At 40.9% G+C, this 14629-nt stretch overlaps 1 protein-coding gene across 1 annotated transcript; it reads right to left on the bottom strand.

The window, feature by feature from the left end:
* Positions 1-123: 123 nt before the first annotated feature.
* Positions 124-14488, bottom strand: LOC135544366 (smoothelin-like). Its single transcript, XM_064971918.1, has 8 exons — positions 14286-14488; positions 10616-10779; positions 4393-4468; positions 4122-4247; positions 2006-2060; positions 1771-1891; positions 1439-1590; positions 124-1154 (listed from the first exon to the last, which is right to left on the bottom strand). The coding sequence occupies exons 2-8, from the start codon at positions 10757-10759 to the stop codon at positions 1007-1009; spliced, it is 822 nt and encodes a 273-aa protein (XP_064827990.1). The 5' UTR covers positions 10760-10779; positions 14286-14488; the 3' UTR covers positions 124-1006.
* Between the last annotated feature and the right edge of the window lie 141 nt (positions 14489-14629).

Genomic DNA, 14629 nt, shown 5'->3' with positions numbered 1-14629 from the left:
CTTTATGACAACAGCTGATGTAAATAGGGCTTTATACATGCATTTGATTGATTGATTGATGATGTGACCATCTGCACATGGGCAAGAAGAAGACACCCCACCACGTCAGAGGTGCGAGCTGTGTTATGTTATTTTATTGTCTATTTATTGTGTATATATCAGTCCAAATTGACACACATACAGTGCACTCTATTGGATGAGTAGGCTTGGTTTGTTTATTTAACTGTTATTCACTGATATACATTAGCCTTCACAGTCTGGTGAGCTAGAGTAAAGTGCCAATATTTTGAAGAATCACTTCCAAATTGTATGCATTTGGGCTACATAATGTAGGCTATATGACTAACAAGGTATGGCAACTCTGTGTTTATATAGTATGATTATAGTCTGTCTCTGAGCACATGGTGGTCCTGAGTAGCTCAGCCAATAATAAGTCAGTGTTACTGCGAGCCAGTCACTGCATTTTATTTGCCCTGGACCATGATGCCTTTGGGTCTAAACTTTGATGGAGTAGACTTCAGGGATATTTTCCATTTTTAAATAGTGACCAAATACAGTAATGACTTGGCAACAATCCTCATTCAGGCTGAAAATGGTGTGGGTTCCCCGTAATATAAATGTAGTAGTACTCTATAATGTGATCAAAACAAAATACATGTTCACAAATCAATCATTACATTTGACCTCTTGTATCTTTAACCCATACATAGCCTACCCACAAAAAGGCATTGTAGTCAGGGCACAGCAGCACCATAAAAAGCCATTCCCAGATTCTCCATGGCTCTGACTGAGATTATATCAGACGTGTAATCTCAGTGGAATGTACTGATCCTACGTGCCAGCTGTCCTCTCAACACATAAACAGAAAGTGTCAGCTAATACACACAAACCAATACAAAGATACACACAGTTAATACAAAATCCCAGCTATGTGCTTAAAAGGCACTGCAGCAAACTACAAACTCTTATATGCCCTCCCCATCCCCATATTGTGAAACATCCGTCTCTAGAGTTTCTTTTTGGTTTTAACTAGGCCTTTCTCCACCAGGCATCGATAGAACTCCTGGATGTATGTGTACACACACTTCCAGTCAGGCTCACGCATCCCCAGCAAGTCTTCAACGTCCAGCAGAGGGGGGCAATCTGCCAGCCTTCTACAGCCAAAAGAGAGGAGAAGAGAGAGACACATGCCTGAGCAATCACAATCATTGTCCCCAGGCAGGATCCACTGGCAGCTGAGCTAGTGGACAATACAGTTTTTTGTTTTTTTCCTGAGAGAAGGTATTTTTGTCAAGTTCAATCGATCACTGCACAGCCCTTGGGGCCTTCTTGTGCATCTGTGAGTAGAAAGTGCATTTTGTCAGAGTAGGTTTTCTGTGGCTGAGGGTGTGTGTTTGTGTTTCAATGTTTGTTTAGAATAGATACATAGGAAACTCACTCTGCAGTGCTGAAGGCCAGCTCAAAGTTGTCTTTGCGTGCGTTTGGGTTGAGTATGGAGTACTCAAATGCATCTGGGAAGAACCTGTGCACCAGTGCACAGAATGCTATGCCATCACTCCAACTGGAGGAGAAGTTGCGGATTTCCACCCCCTGCACATGGTAAGGGAGGAGGGGACATAAAAGGGAACACCAAAGAGTTCGAGGAGAGGGAGTGGATTTACAAAGACATTGATCAAGTGAAGTAAGGTTATTGGTATGCTGGGGACACTGTGGGTATAAAACAAGAATATATTCATGTAGATATAAGATAGTGAGTCCTCAAATGCTTACCTCATATGGTTCGGTTTTGGCCCTGCACCAATCCAGTAACATCTGCTTGACATTTTTCATGTTGGGTTCTGCAACGATAGGGGAACACTGATGGGCTGGTGCCATAGCTGGGTTGGCCATGCTGAGGAGAGAGGATAAACACGTTATTTAACACACTCCTAGTATCACAACTTAGACATGCAGAATTTGATCAATCACACGTGAAGCAAGGCTGGCTGTTAGCTCAATGACTCACCTGCCAGTTGTTTTAGTGAAGGAGTTGGTGGTTGATGCAGAAAGTTGGCTGTGCACTGTAGAGAAACAGAAGGGGGCATGTAGTGATTTTGAGTAGGGAAGCAGGTCATCTCTCACAATCCCACTTTGATTTGAAAGCTTGGAGAGAGATAGAGAGTGTGAGAGCGAGAGAGAGCGCGAGAGAGAGAGAAGGAACAGCATGTCAGAAATCAGCTCAATGTAATTGAAGAATCCATAGACTCTAACCACTTCTGGGAAAATTGGAAAACACTAAACAAACAACACAAATAATTATCTATCCAAAATGGAGATGTATGGGTAAACCACTTCTCCAATCTTTTTGTCTCTTAAACAAAGAATAAAGAGCAAAAACATATACATGATCAAATACAGATCTTAGAATCAACTATTAAAGACTACCAGAACCCACTGGATTCTCCAATTACATTGAATGAGTTACAGGACAAAATAAAAACCCTCCAACCCAAAAAGGCCTGTGGTGTTGATGGTATCCTCAATGAAATGATCAAATATACAGACAACAAATTTCAATTGGCTATACTAAAACTCTTTAACATCATCCTTAGCTCTGGCATCTTCCCCAATATTTGGAACCAAGGACTGATCACCCCAATCCACAAAAGTGGAGACAAATTTGACCCCAATAACTACCGTGGAATATGCGTCAACAGTAACCTTGGGAAAATCCTCTGCATTATCATTAACAGCAGACTCGTACACTTCCTCAATGACAATAATGTACTGAGCAAATGTCAAATTGGCTTTTTACCAAATTACCGTACAACAGACCATGTATTCTTCCTGCATACCCTAATTGACAACCAAACAAACAAAGGCAAAGTCTTCTCATGCTTTGTTGATTTCAAAAAATCTTTCGACTCAATTTGGCATGAGGGTCTGCTATACAAACTGATGGAAAGTGGTGTTGGGGGTAAAACATACGACATTATAAAATCCATGTACACAAACAACAAGTGTGCGGTTAAAATTGGCAAAAAAACACATTTCTTCACACAGGGTCGAGGGGTTAGACAGGGATGCAGCTTAAGCCCCACCCTCTTCAACATATATATCAACGAATTGGCACGGGCACTAGAAAGGTCTGCAGCACCCGGCCTCACCCTACTAGAATCCGAAGTCAAATGTCTGCTGTTTGCTGATGATCTGGTGCTTCTGTCACCAACCAAGGAGGGCCTACAGCAGCACCTAGGTCTTATGCACAGATTATGTCAGACCTGAGCCCTGACAGTAAATCTCAGTAAGACCAAAATAATGGTGTTCCAAAAAAGGTCCAGTCACCAGGACCACAAATACAAATTCCATCTAGACTATGTTGCCCTAGAGCACACAAAAAACTATACATACCTTGGCCTAAACATCAGCGCCACAGGTAACTTCCACAAAGCTGTGAACGATCTGAGAGACAAGGCAAGAAGGGCATTCTATGCCATCAAAAGGAACATAAATTTCAACATACCAGTTAGGATTTGGCTAAAAATACTTGAATCAGTCATAGAGCCCATTGCCCTTTATGGTTGTGAGGTCTGGGGTCCGCTTACCATCCAAGACTTCACAAAATGGGACAAACACCAAATTGAGACTCTGCACGCAGAATTCTGCAAAAATATCCTCCGTGTACAACGTAGAACACCAAATAATGCATGCAGAGCAGAATTAGGCCGATACCCACTAATTATCAAAATCCAGAAAAGAGCCGTTAAATTCTATAACCACCTCACAAACACAAAAGGAAGCACGATTCCCAAACCTTCCACAACAAAGCCATCACCTACAGAGAGATGAACCTGGAGAAGAGTCCCTTAAGCAAGCTGGTCCTGGGGCTCTGTTCACAAACACACCCTACAGAGCCCCAGGACAGCAGCACAATTAGACCCAACCAAATCATGAGAAAACAAAAAGATAATTACTTGACACATTGGAAAGAATTAACAAAAAAACAGAGCAAACTAGTCTTGCCCAATGTATGACCATATTAGAGAGACATATTTCCCTCATATTACACAGATCCACAAAGAATTCGAAAACAAATCCAATTTTGAAAAACTCCCATATCTACTGGGTGATATGATACTAACTGTGGGATCTTTGCTGGTGGTTGCTGGTCTGGCCTCTGTTCATTCCCATCCGTCCTGTGCCTGCTTTACTCAAAGCCTGCTGCCTCAGGTCAGCTTGCCTGGACCCCCGCTCTTTCTCTCGCTTCTCTTTAGAGAGAAGTAGAGGGAGAAAAAGAGAATTGTAGTATTAGAATTGGAAGTAGGTCAGCGAGTGGACATTCAAAGGGGTTGTCAGGAGTGATAGCAGAGATGCAATTCTGTCACATTTCACGTTAAAGCTCTCTGATCTTACCTCTCTTCTTCTTGAGCAAGTCCCTCAATGCAGCGCGGATCATTCGCCTTTCATCAAAATCCACAGCTTTATCCAACTGTCAGAGATAAACCCATGTAGAAACCAAAAGATGAGGAGACCAAGGCTGAACTCAATAGTAATGTAGGCAATAACTCCACCATGGTTTGTTGTGTTATAGCCTGAATTCTAAATTATTAAATATATTTTCTCACCCATCTACACACAGTACCCCAATATTGTTATTTTTAAAAATGTTAGCAAATTTATTGAAAATAAATACAGAAATATCTAATTTACATACGTATTCACACTCCTGAGTCAATACTTTGTAGAAGCACCTTTGGCAGCGATTACAGCTGGGAGTCTTTAAGAGCTTTCCACATCTGGATTGTGCAACATTTGGCCATTATTATTTTAAAAATTCTTCAAGCTCTGTCAAATTGGCTGTTGGTCTTTGCTAGACAACCATTTTCAGGTCTTGCAATGTATTTCCAAGTAGATTTTGGTCAAAACTGTAACTGAGCCATTCAGGAACATTCACTGTCTGCTTGGTAAGCAACTCCAATGTAGATTTAGCTTTGAATAACTCTGAATGCTCGGCTATGAAAAGCCAACTGATATTTACTCCTGAGGTACTGACCTGTTGCACCCTCTACAGCCACTTATTATTATTATTATTATTATTTGACCCTGTTGGTCATCTATGAACGCTTGAACATCTTGGCCATGTACTGTTATAATATCCACCCGGCACAGCCAGAAGAGGACTGGCCACCCCTTATAGCCTGGTTCCTCTCTAGGTTTCTTCCTAGGTTCTGGCCTTTTTAGAGAGTTGTTCCTAGCCACCGTGCCTCTACATCTGCATTGCTTGCTGTTTGGGATTGTAGGCTGGGTTTCTGTATAGCACCTTGTGACATAAGCTGATGTAAAAAAGGGCTTTATAAATAAATTTGATTGAAATATGATTGATTGTGTTTTAGTTTATTGTCCTGCTGAAAGGTGAATTCTTCTCCCAGTGTCTATTGGAAAGCAGACTGAACAAGGTCTTCCTCTAGGATTTTGTCTGTGATTAGCTTTGTTTCTTTTTTATCCTGAAAAACTCCCCAGTCCTTAATAATTACAAACATACCCATAGCATGATGCAGCCACCATTATGCTTGAAATATGGAGAGTGGTACTCAGTAATGTGTTGTATTGGATTTGCCCCAAACATACCACTTTGTATTCAGGTCAAAAAGTGAATTGCTTTGCCAAATATTTCACTGTGTTACTTTAGTAAACAGGATGCATGTTTTGGAATATTTATATTTTGTACAGGCTTCCTTCTTTTAACCCTGTCAATTATGTTAGTATTGTGGAGTAACTACAATGTTGTTGACCCATCCTCAGTTTTCTCCTCTCCCAGCCATTAAACTCTGTTTTAAAGTCACCATTGGCCTCATGGTGAAATCCCTAAACGGTTTCCTTCCTCTTCAGCATGGTTTTTGTAGGGTTTTTGGATAAATGCAGAAAATAAGGTCTGTGGTAAACCAAGGCATAGGAGATCTTATACAATTACATCAGCTAATGTCACTTTTTGTGAATTTTGAAGCATTTATGTCATTAAAAAACCCATAACGCACATACAGGCTTCCAAATTCATAAAGGTCATGTTAACTGACTGATACCTTATCATCTCATAGATCAAAACGTATAAGATCTCATAAGCCTATCCTTTCTCCATTCATTTTGCCCATCGGAATGGCTGAACGAACTAGAGGTAAATCATTTCCGTTTTTAGGACTACAAGCTGGCGAGATTTATAGTAAAGTTTATGGAAATACTGACAAGATACATGTCTCCCCGCCCTAACAATGGGAGTCGTTGTGTACAAAGTGGCATGGCAAGCTGTCTATCTCTCACCTTCCTTTGGATTGGCGGATATATCTCGTTATTGTAATCCTTATTTGAATATTTGAAAAGGGGTTGTTGACCAAACCAAATTCGACACTCATTAACCTCCATACTAAAAACTCCTTACTTGGTGTGCGAAACAACAACAAAAAGGTCACCTGCTGTCTATTGGCAGGTGTCATTGACCCAGCTTTACTCTACAAAATATGTAATGGAAATTGCAGATATAGGATAAATTATCTAAAGATAGCCTACACTGGATTTTCTTTATTACGACAAATGTTGATGGAAACAGTGTTTTTCCGAATAAGAAATCATTGGCGAATATTCTTGCAGGTTGGCAGAGCACGTGATGTCATCATGTGGCCTTACTATACCCTCCACTCCACATTTCATTCTAAAAGCCTACTGCTTGCAAAAAAAAATGTTTTCAACTATAAACAAATAATGCTTCTTTGCAGGACAAGGATTGCCCTGACTTTCAAGAATGTCTGAATTGTTTCACCTTGCTTTTCTGGTTGGCTGGATGCAAGTTTCACCATCCAATTATTACAGATCTACAGGAGTGCAAGTCTCACCATGGCACGGACAGTGGCGATACATTGGCACATGATAATTATTAGAATATGGCAAATATTAGTAAATTATTGTATTCTATCCATGTTGGCTTGCGCGGGCCACCTGAGACATAAAACAGATAGGTGGAAGGGCACACAGGCTTTCGCAAATGTATTAATTCTCAATTTTCCTAAAAGGGTAATGGAAACACTTCAACCACTACATTTTTATAAGACACTGTAGATTTTTGCAAATACACAAAAAGGTCAGCATCTTCACTGTTGCCTCTTCACGGTCAGCATCTTCACGGTCGCTTCTTCACTGTTGACATTGAGACTGGTGTTTTGCAGGTACTATTTAATGAAGCTGCCAGTTGAGGACTTGTTGAGCCAGTTTGCGCTGTTCTGTGAAGGGAGTAGTATACAGCATTGTACGAGATCTTCAGTTTCTTGGCAATTTCTTGAAAGGAATAGCCTTAATTTCTCAGAACAAGAATAGACAGATGAGTTTCAGAAGAAAGTCCTTTGTTTCTGGCCATTTTGAGCCTGTAATCGAACCCACAAATGCTGATGCTCCAGATACTCAACTAGTCTAAAGAAGGCCAGTTGTATTGCTTCTTTAATCAGGACAACAGTTTTCAGCTGTGCTAACATAATTGTAAAAGGGTTTTCTAATGATCAATTAGCCTTTTCAAATTCTAAACTTGGATGAGCTAACACAATGTTGTCAGGATTTGGCCAGGGTTGTTCCGGTTTTTGGTCACTCGATGCCCCCATAGTGCTTTTTGACCTTTTGCTTTCCCTTGATCCCCATTATTATTTGCACCTGTGCCTCGTTTTCCCCTGATTGTATTTAAACCCTTAGTTTCCCTCAGTTCTTTGCTCTGTGTTTGTATGTTAGCACCCAGCCCTAGTATTCTGTGTACTCTTGTTGATCCCGGTTCTTGTGGAATTCTGTTTTTTGTTCTTGTTTATTTATTTTTGAGTATCTAATATATAATAATATATTTTGAGGCTTTTTTTATGCTTTTACCCCACCTTTGGAAACAAGGACATTTTTGTACCTACCACCTTGAGGATTTACCTTGTGGAGGATTACCTTGTGGATTACCTTGTTCTTGTGGAATTCCTTTTGAGGTTGTGGAGTTACATGTTTTCCTGAAGGACTTCACTTTTTACTTTATTAAATACACCGTCTCAAGTACTGCTGTGTCTGCCTCATCTTCTGGGTTCTGCTGACTATTCGTGGCTCAGTTGGTTAAGTGACTGTTTCTCACTCAGGAGACCCGGGTTCGTAACCGGGTCCTGACAAATGTGCCATCAGAACACAGGAGTGATGGTTGCTGATAATGGGCCTCAGTACACCTATGTAGATATTCCATTAAATCTGCCGTTTCCAGGTACAATAGTCATTTACAACATTAACAATGTCTACACTGTATTTCTGATCAATTTGATGTTATTTTAATGGACAAAAAATTTGCTTTTCTTTCAAAAACAAGGACATTTCTAAGTGACCCAAACTTTTCAACGCTAGTGTACAGTCGTGGCCAGAAGTTTTGAGAATGACACAAATATTAATTTCCACAAAGTTTGCTGCTTCAGTGTCTTTAGATATTTTTGTCAGATGTCACTATGGAAAACTGAAGTATAATTACAAGCATTTCATAAGTGTCAAATTGATTGACAATTGACAATTACATTTATTGACAATTACATGAAGTTGATGCAAAGAGTCAATATTTGCAGTGTTGACCGTTCTTTTTCAAGACTTCTGCAATCCACCCTGGCATGCTGTCAATTAACTTCTGGGCCACATCCTGACTGATGGCAGTCTTGCATAATCAATGCTCGGAGTTTGTCAGAATTTGTGGGTTTTTGTTTGTCCACCCGCCTCTTGAGGATTGACCAGAAGTTCAAAATGGGATTAAGGTCTTGGGGAGTTTCCTGGCCATGGACACAAAATATCAATGTTTTGTTCCCCGAGCCACTGAGTTATCACTTTTGCCTTATGGCAAGGTACTCCATCATGCTGGGAAAGGCATTGTTTTTCACCAAACTGTTCCTGGATGGTTGGGAGAAGTTCTCGGAGGATGTGTTGATACCATTCTTTATTCATGGCTGTGTTCTTAGGCAAAATTGTGAGTGAGCCCACTCGCTTGGCTGAGAAGCAACCCCACACATAAATGGTCTCAGGATGCTTTACTGTTGGCATGACACAGGACTGATGGTAGCGCTCACCTTGTCTTCTCTTGACAAGCTTTTTTCCGGATGCCCCAAACAATTGGAAAGGGGATTCATCAGAGAGAATGACTTTAACCCAGTCCTCGGCAGTCCAATCCCTGTACCCTTTGCAGAATATTAGTCTGTCCCTAATATTTTTCCTGGAGAAGTGGCTTCTTTGCTGCCCTTCTTGACACCAGGCCATCCTCCAAAGGTCTTCACCTCATTGTGCATGTAAATGCACTCACACCTGCCTGCTGCCATTCCTGAGCAAGCTCTGTACTGGTGGTGCCCTGATCCCGCAGCTGAATCAACTTTAGAAGACGGTGCATGCTGGCGCATGCTGAACTATCTTGGTCGCACTGAAGCCTTCTTCACAACAATTGAACCACTCTCCTTGAAGTTCTTGATGATCCGATAAATGGTTGATTTAGGTGCAATCTTACTGGCAGCAATATCCTTGTCTATGAAGCACTTTTTGTGCAAAGCAATGATGACGGCACGTGTTTCCTTGCAGGTAACCATGGTTGACAGAGGAAGAACAATGATTCCAAGCACCACCCTCCTTTTGAAGCTTCAGTTTGTTATTCAAACTTAATCAGCATGACAGAGTGATCTCCAGCCTTGTCCTCGTCATCACTCACACCTGTGTTAACGAGAGAATCACTGACATGATGTCAGCTGGTCCTTTGTGGCAGGACTGAAATGCAGTGGAAATGTTTTGGGGGGATTCAGTTAATTTGGTATGGCAAAGAGGGACTTTTCATTAATTGCAATTCATCTGATCACTCTTCATAACATTCTGGAGTATATGCAAATTGCCACCATACAAACTGAGGCAGCAGACTTGAAAATTCATATTTGTGTCATTCTCAAAAATGTTGGCCATGACTGTATATACAGTGGGGAGAACAAGTATTTGATACACTGCCGATTTTTCAGGTTTTCCTACTTACAAAGCATGTAGAGGTCTGTATTTTTTTTAATCATAGGTACACTTCAACTGTGAGAGACGGAATCTAAAACAAAAATCCAGAAAATCACATTGTATGATTTTTAAGTAAGTTAATTTGCATTTTATTGCATGGCATAAGTATTTGATACATCAGAAAGGTAGAACTTAATATTTTGGTACAGAAACCTTTGTTTGCAATTATAGAGATCATACGTTTCCTGTCGTTCTTGACCAGGTTTGCACACACTGCAGCAGGGATTTTGGCCCACTCCTCCATACAGACCTTCTCTAGATCCTTCAGGTTTCGGGGCTGTCGCTGGGCAATACGGACTTTCAGCTCCCTCCAAAGATTTTCTACTGGGTTCAGGTCTGTGTGTTTGTGTGTTTGTGTGTGTGTGTCTGTGTGTGTGTGTCTGTGTGTGTGTGTGTCTGTGTGCGAGATATCATTACGTCCAGCTGTTTTTCTCAACCCAAGATAAATGGAAACATACCCTAGCAGGCAATTGTCACATCTACTTTCTAAACGTCGACAAAAAAGTAATTGGACAAGATAATGGAAACAGTTTATGTGAAGTATGCACTACTACTGCCTCACCAGTTTATTCAGGACTTCTTCATCCTCAATAGCAGATAACTGCTGACTGTTCAGTATGCCTGACGGTGTGTCACTGGGGTTCGTCTCGGAGGTCTCGTTTGCAAGCACAGCCCCCGCCACTCCCTCATCAGGTCCCGCCTCCATGTCCAACGTACTGTATGGGACTTCGAAATAAGGTAAAGAACAGAGATAAGGAGGCTCCAATGGCAAGAACTCCTACACAAATATCCAAAGAGCCAGAACAAATAACATCATTAGTTTGAATTTGTATGTATTATGGATCCCCATTAGTTGCTGCCAAGGACATCTTCCTAGGGTCCAGCAAAATGAAGGCAGTTATATACATTGTTCAAAACTATTACATTTCAAAAACAGATTTCACAACACATTAAGTGTGTGCCCTCAGGCCACTACTCTACTACCACATATCTACAACACAACATCCATGTGTACATGTGGGTGTGTATGCATGTGTCTGTGCCTGTGACCCTTCACAGTCCCTGCTGTTCCCTAAGGTGTATTTTTATCAGTTTCACAAGTTACTTGATGTGGAATAGAGTTCCATGTAGTCATGGCTCTATGTAGTACTGTGCACCTCCCATAGTGTGTTTTTGACCTGGGGACTGTGAAGAGACTGGTGGCATGTCTTGTGGGGTGTGCATGGTGTCTGATCTGTGTGCTCGTAGTTTGAACAGACAGCTCGGTGCATTCAACATATCAATAGTTCTCACAAATACAAGTAGTGATGAAGGTAATCTCGCCTCTACTTTGAGCAAGAAGAGATTGACATGCATTTTCATTGATGGATCCATGGCAAGCAGTTGCATAGCTAGCAGACATACAGGTAACTGCCAAAATAAAGGAAACACTTGACTAAATGAGGGATACGAAATATATTGTAAGCTGGTGCTTCCACGCAGATGTGGTTCCTGAGTTAATTAAGGGACAGATCAACATTTACATAATGGGTATCTGAAGGAAAATGGGGGAGGGTCATGCTTTTTCAATTTCAGTCAAGGGGAGGTTTTAGTAATTTTTTGTATCTAGTCCAGGGGAGGGTCATGTAATTTGTAATGGATGAAATTTCAATATTTCTCAGTGTTTTATAATTAGTTGCTTATTAGCCTATATATCGATGTGTGCCCGATACCACCCCTCATCTCTGATTCTCAGCTGGGGCTATATCAAGTGTGCCTATAGGCTATTTAGCGTGGTCTCAATCAAATTATCCATAGCCTATAGGCTATGAAGTGCATTCTTAGAGAAGCACAGAGCAGAGTTCTATTTCTAAGATAGCTGCAGGGATGGTGTAAATATATCTAGGCTGCATTGCACACTGCAAAGGACATTCCAACCCTGAGCCCCGGCCTGCTCTGCTCTTGCTGATCAAAAACATTTTAGTGTACTGCCTAACCAATGGTTGTACTGTGAAGTCCTACAGTGGAAGTTCAGGAGGAGAGTCAAAGTTTCCTTCTGTAAATAGTTTTTGATTAGGCCTAGTCCAAAAAATGCTTTATCTTGCGCACGGACTAGCCTATAGCCTGTGTTCTGTTCAGTTTGAGGAGAGCATGAAGATAAAGAGGACCAGAGGTCAACTTTGATAGCTTGCTACTACTGTAATTGAATTTATTAAAAACAATATGTTTCTTGCCCATGATGTATTTATCAGAGTTATTGACCTCACAATAAACCAGATTTGAGTAACATTATTGTGCTGAAACTTGAAGTAGCAGCCACGGCACAATCAATCAGAAATGGAAGCTCATTGTGCTGAAAGTAGGCAAATTCGAGTTGTCATGTAATGCTGACAGGACAAAGAATAGTTTCTATAACTGCATATCTAAGGCTCTGGTCTGTCCAAGAAGTGAGGGTAAATGGTAGACATGTTCTCTGCTATCCACTTTGTTGTAATTATATTTTTGGGTATAGTGAAGGGTTCAGGGAGGGTTTAGGTAAAGTATACTTTGCTGAAGGGAGGGCCATCCACTTTCATTTCAAAGAGGTCCAATTTTCTCCATGTAACCCTTATTATAAATAACATTAATTCCCTAAGCAACAACATGTATAAAAATGCCCAGTTGCCCATTATTTTAGTTACCATGGCTTGAAGAGATCTCAGTGAATTTGAAGAGGGGTCTCAAGTGTGCATAGGGGGTTTAAAGTGTGTGTGTCTCAGTCACCAGATCTTAACCCAATGGTGAAGGTGCATAAAGGTGGAGGAATTCAAATATGACGTCATTGTTATTAACACCACCCACAGAGTTCTTAAACTACGGTGCACAACATGGTCCTGTAAATCAGCACAAACAACTTTTTCGTTTTTTCTAATTGCCGCCGTCATTGAACGAGAATCATGTATACTGTGTTAATGCTGATACAAAAGAAGAGTAACGGAGAACAATGTACAATACATAAAATTTAGCAAACAAGGCATTTGTGGTAAGTACATGGGGGCCTCCGTTTTTATGCACCTTCACTATTGAACATTTATGGGAGATTCTGGCGCAGCGCCTGAGACAGCATTTTCCTCCACCACCAACAAAACACCAAATGATGGAGAATTGGTGTCGCATCACTCCAGACACTTGTAGAATCTATGCCAAGACCCAACGCCCTGTTGATGCCCCATTAAGACACTATATTGGGACTTCATTTATTTTGGCAGTTACCTGCACATAGGCCTACATTAAACATATGATCATCTTCAACCATCTCTCTCTTTTCCCTGAACCAGAGGGACATCTGAAGAAAGGCAGACTGACAGAGTAAGACAAGTGGTCAGAGGTTGAGGATAAAGTGAGTGTGTGTACAGTATTTGCGTGCTAGAGATAAAATAATGTTTTTGGTGTGTGGAGTTGAGAGGACTAGCCCTGTCTACATGCATCATTATAAGTACACACCATCATTAATTTAAGCTAGTTATATAATTACATTCATAAAGCTAACAGGGTTAGGCAGCATTGACATTTAGAGCGCTTGGGACTATAAGGTTCTATCTGCACTTTTGTCTAAATGAAGTTATTGATGTAGCCTTGTTCTGTTCAAGGCTCTCTACCTCTATAGCACTAGAAATACCACAATTTATATTAAGGTCAAAAGAATACTAGATACAAAACAAATTGCTGACACCATTCATACTAATTAGGGTTCGGAAATTTAAAGACAATTCTCAGAATCATCTTTTTGCAAATGGAACCTAAACTAAACTCTAGATTTAAGTTTCAACACCCAGTGATGTGCAGATAGCAGCGTTCTCATAATGTAAACGCATAACACCATCTGTTCGACTTGTAGTCTGTCCAGTAATCTGAATATAAACAGTGAGTGGGTCTAAACTGACATAAACCATGCTGCTCTAGAGAACTGTTTGTGTTAACACTGAAGTGCCCTTATTCTCTCTGCAACCAGCCTAGACCAGCACACAAACAGTATAAAACATGTACAAATATAGTAATCTAGCTTCGAACATTGTAACACCAATCATCCATGAAATTTGCAGAGAGGACAATAGATGGATAGAAAGACAGATGACAGACAGACTGATATTACTACACACACAGTAACTAAACATACAGTACATTAAGGGTAACATCAATTCATATAGAGGAAGCTAAAAGCTGTTATAGGAATTGAGACAACAGGAGAGTCAGAGTGATAGTCACACACCTACCTGTTTTGTGGGTTCTGTCTGTGTCTTGGCGGACAACGCAGCAGCTGTTTGCGACAGGGGATGGAGACTTCAGTTTTACCGTGATGTTCAGTACCCCTGTCCCACTTTCTCCTCTTCCTCAGACTTGCACAGGAGAGTGCTCAGCCCTTTAACACCACACTCCCTGCCTCAGAGTTGGACCAGGATGGAGGAGGAGGAACAACAGAATGAATCATGGGACTGTCGGTCCTCTCCTCCCTCACTACTTCCTTCAAAACTCTTCTCCTCAATTGACTCTTATGTCATGCAAAACTTTAAGAGGCATAACTAGAGAGAGTATCATGTCTTTGTAATGACACCATTTT

This window comes from Oncorhynchus masou, chromosome 8 (assembly GCF_036934945.1).
Source record: "Oncorhynchus masou masou isolate Uvic2021 chromosome 8, UVic_Omas_1.1, whole genome shotgun sequence".
NCBI lineage: Eukaryota > Metazoa > Chordata > Actinopteri > Salmoniformes > Salmonidae > Oncorhynchus > Oncorhynchus masou.
The sequence above is the reverse complement of the archived record's forward strand: the minus strand, read 5'-3'. Positions and strand labels throughout refer to the sequence as shown.

Bases quoted from the DNA above. Each gene is read 5' to 3' on its own strand.
- LOC135544366 (XM_064971918.1), bottom strand. From the start codon at position 10,759: ATGGAGGCGGGACCTGATGAGGGAGTGGCGGGGGCTGTGCTTGCAAAC. The intron at 4,469-10,615 runs GTGAGGCAGTAG...TATCTCTGACAG, and splicing joins AAGAAGTCCTGAATAAACTG to TTGGATAAAGCTGTGGATTT. The intron at 1,155-1,438 runs GTGAGTTTCCTA...TTTTGGCTGTAG, and splicing joins CTGGCCTTCAGCACTGCAGA to AAGGCTGGCAGATTGCCCCC.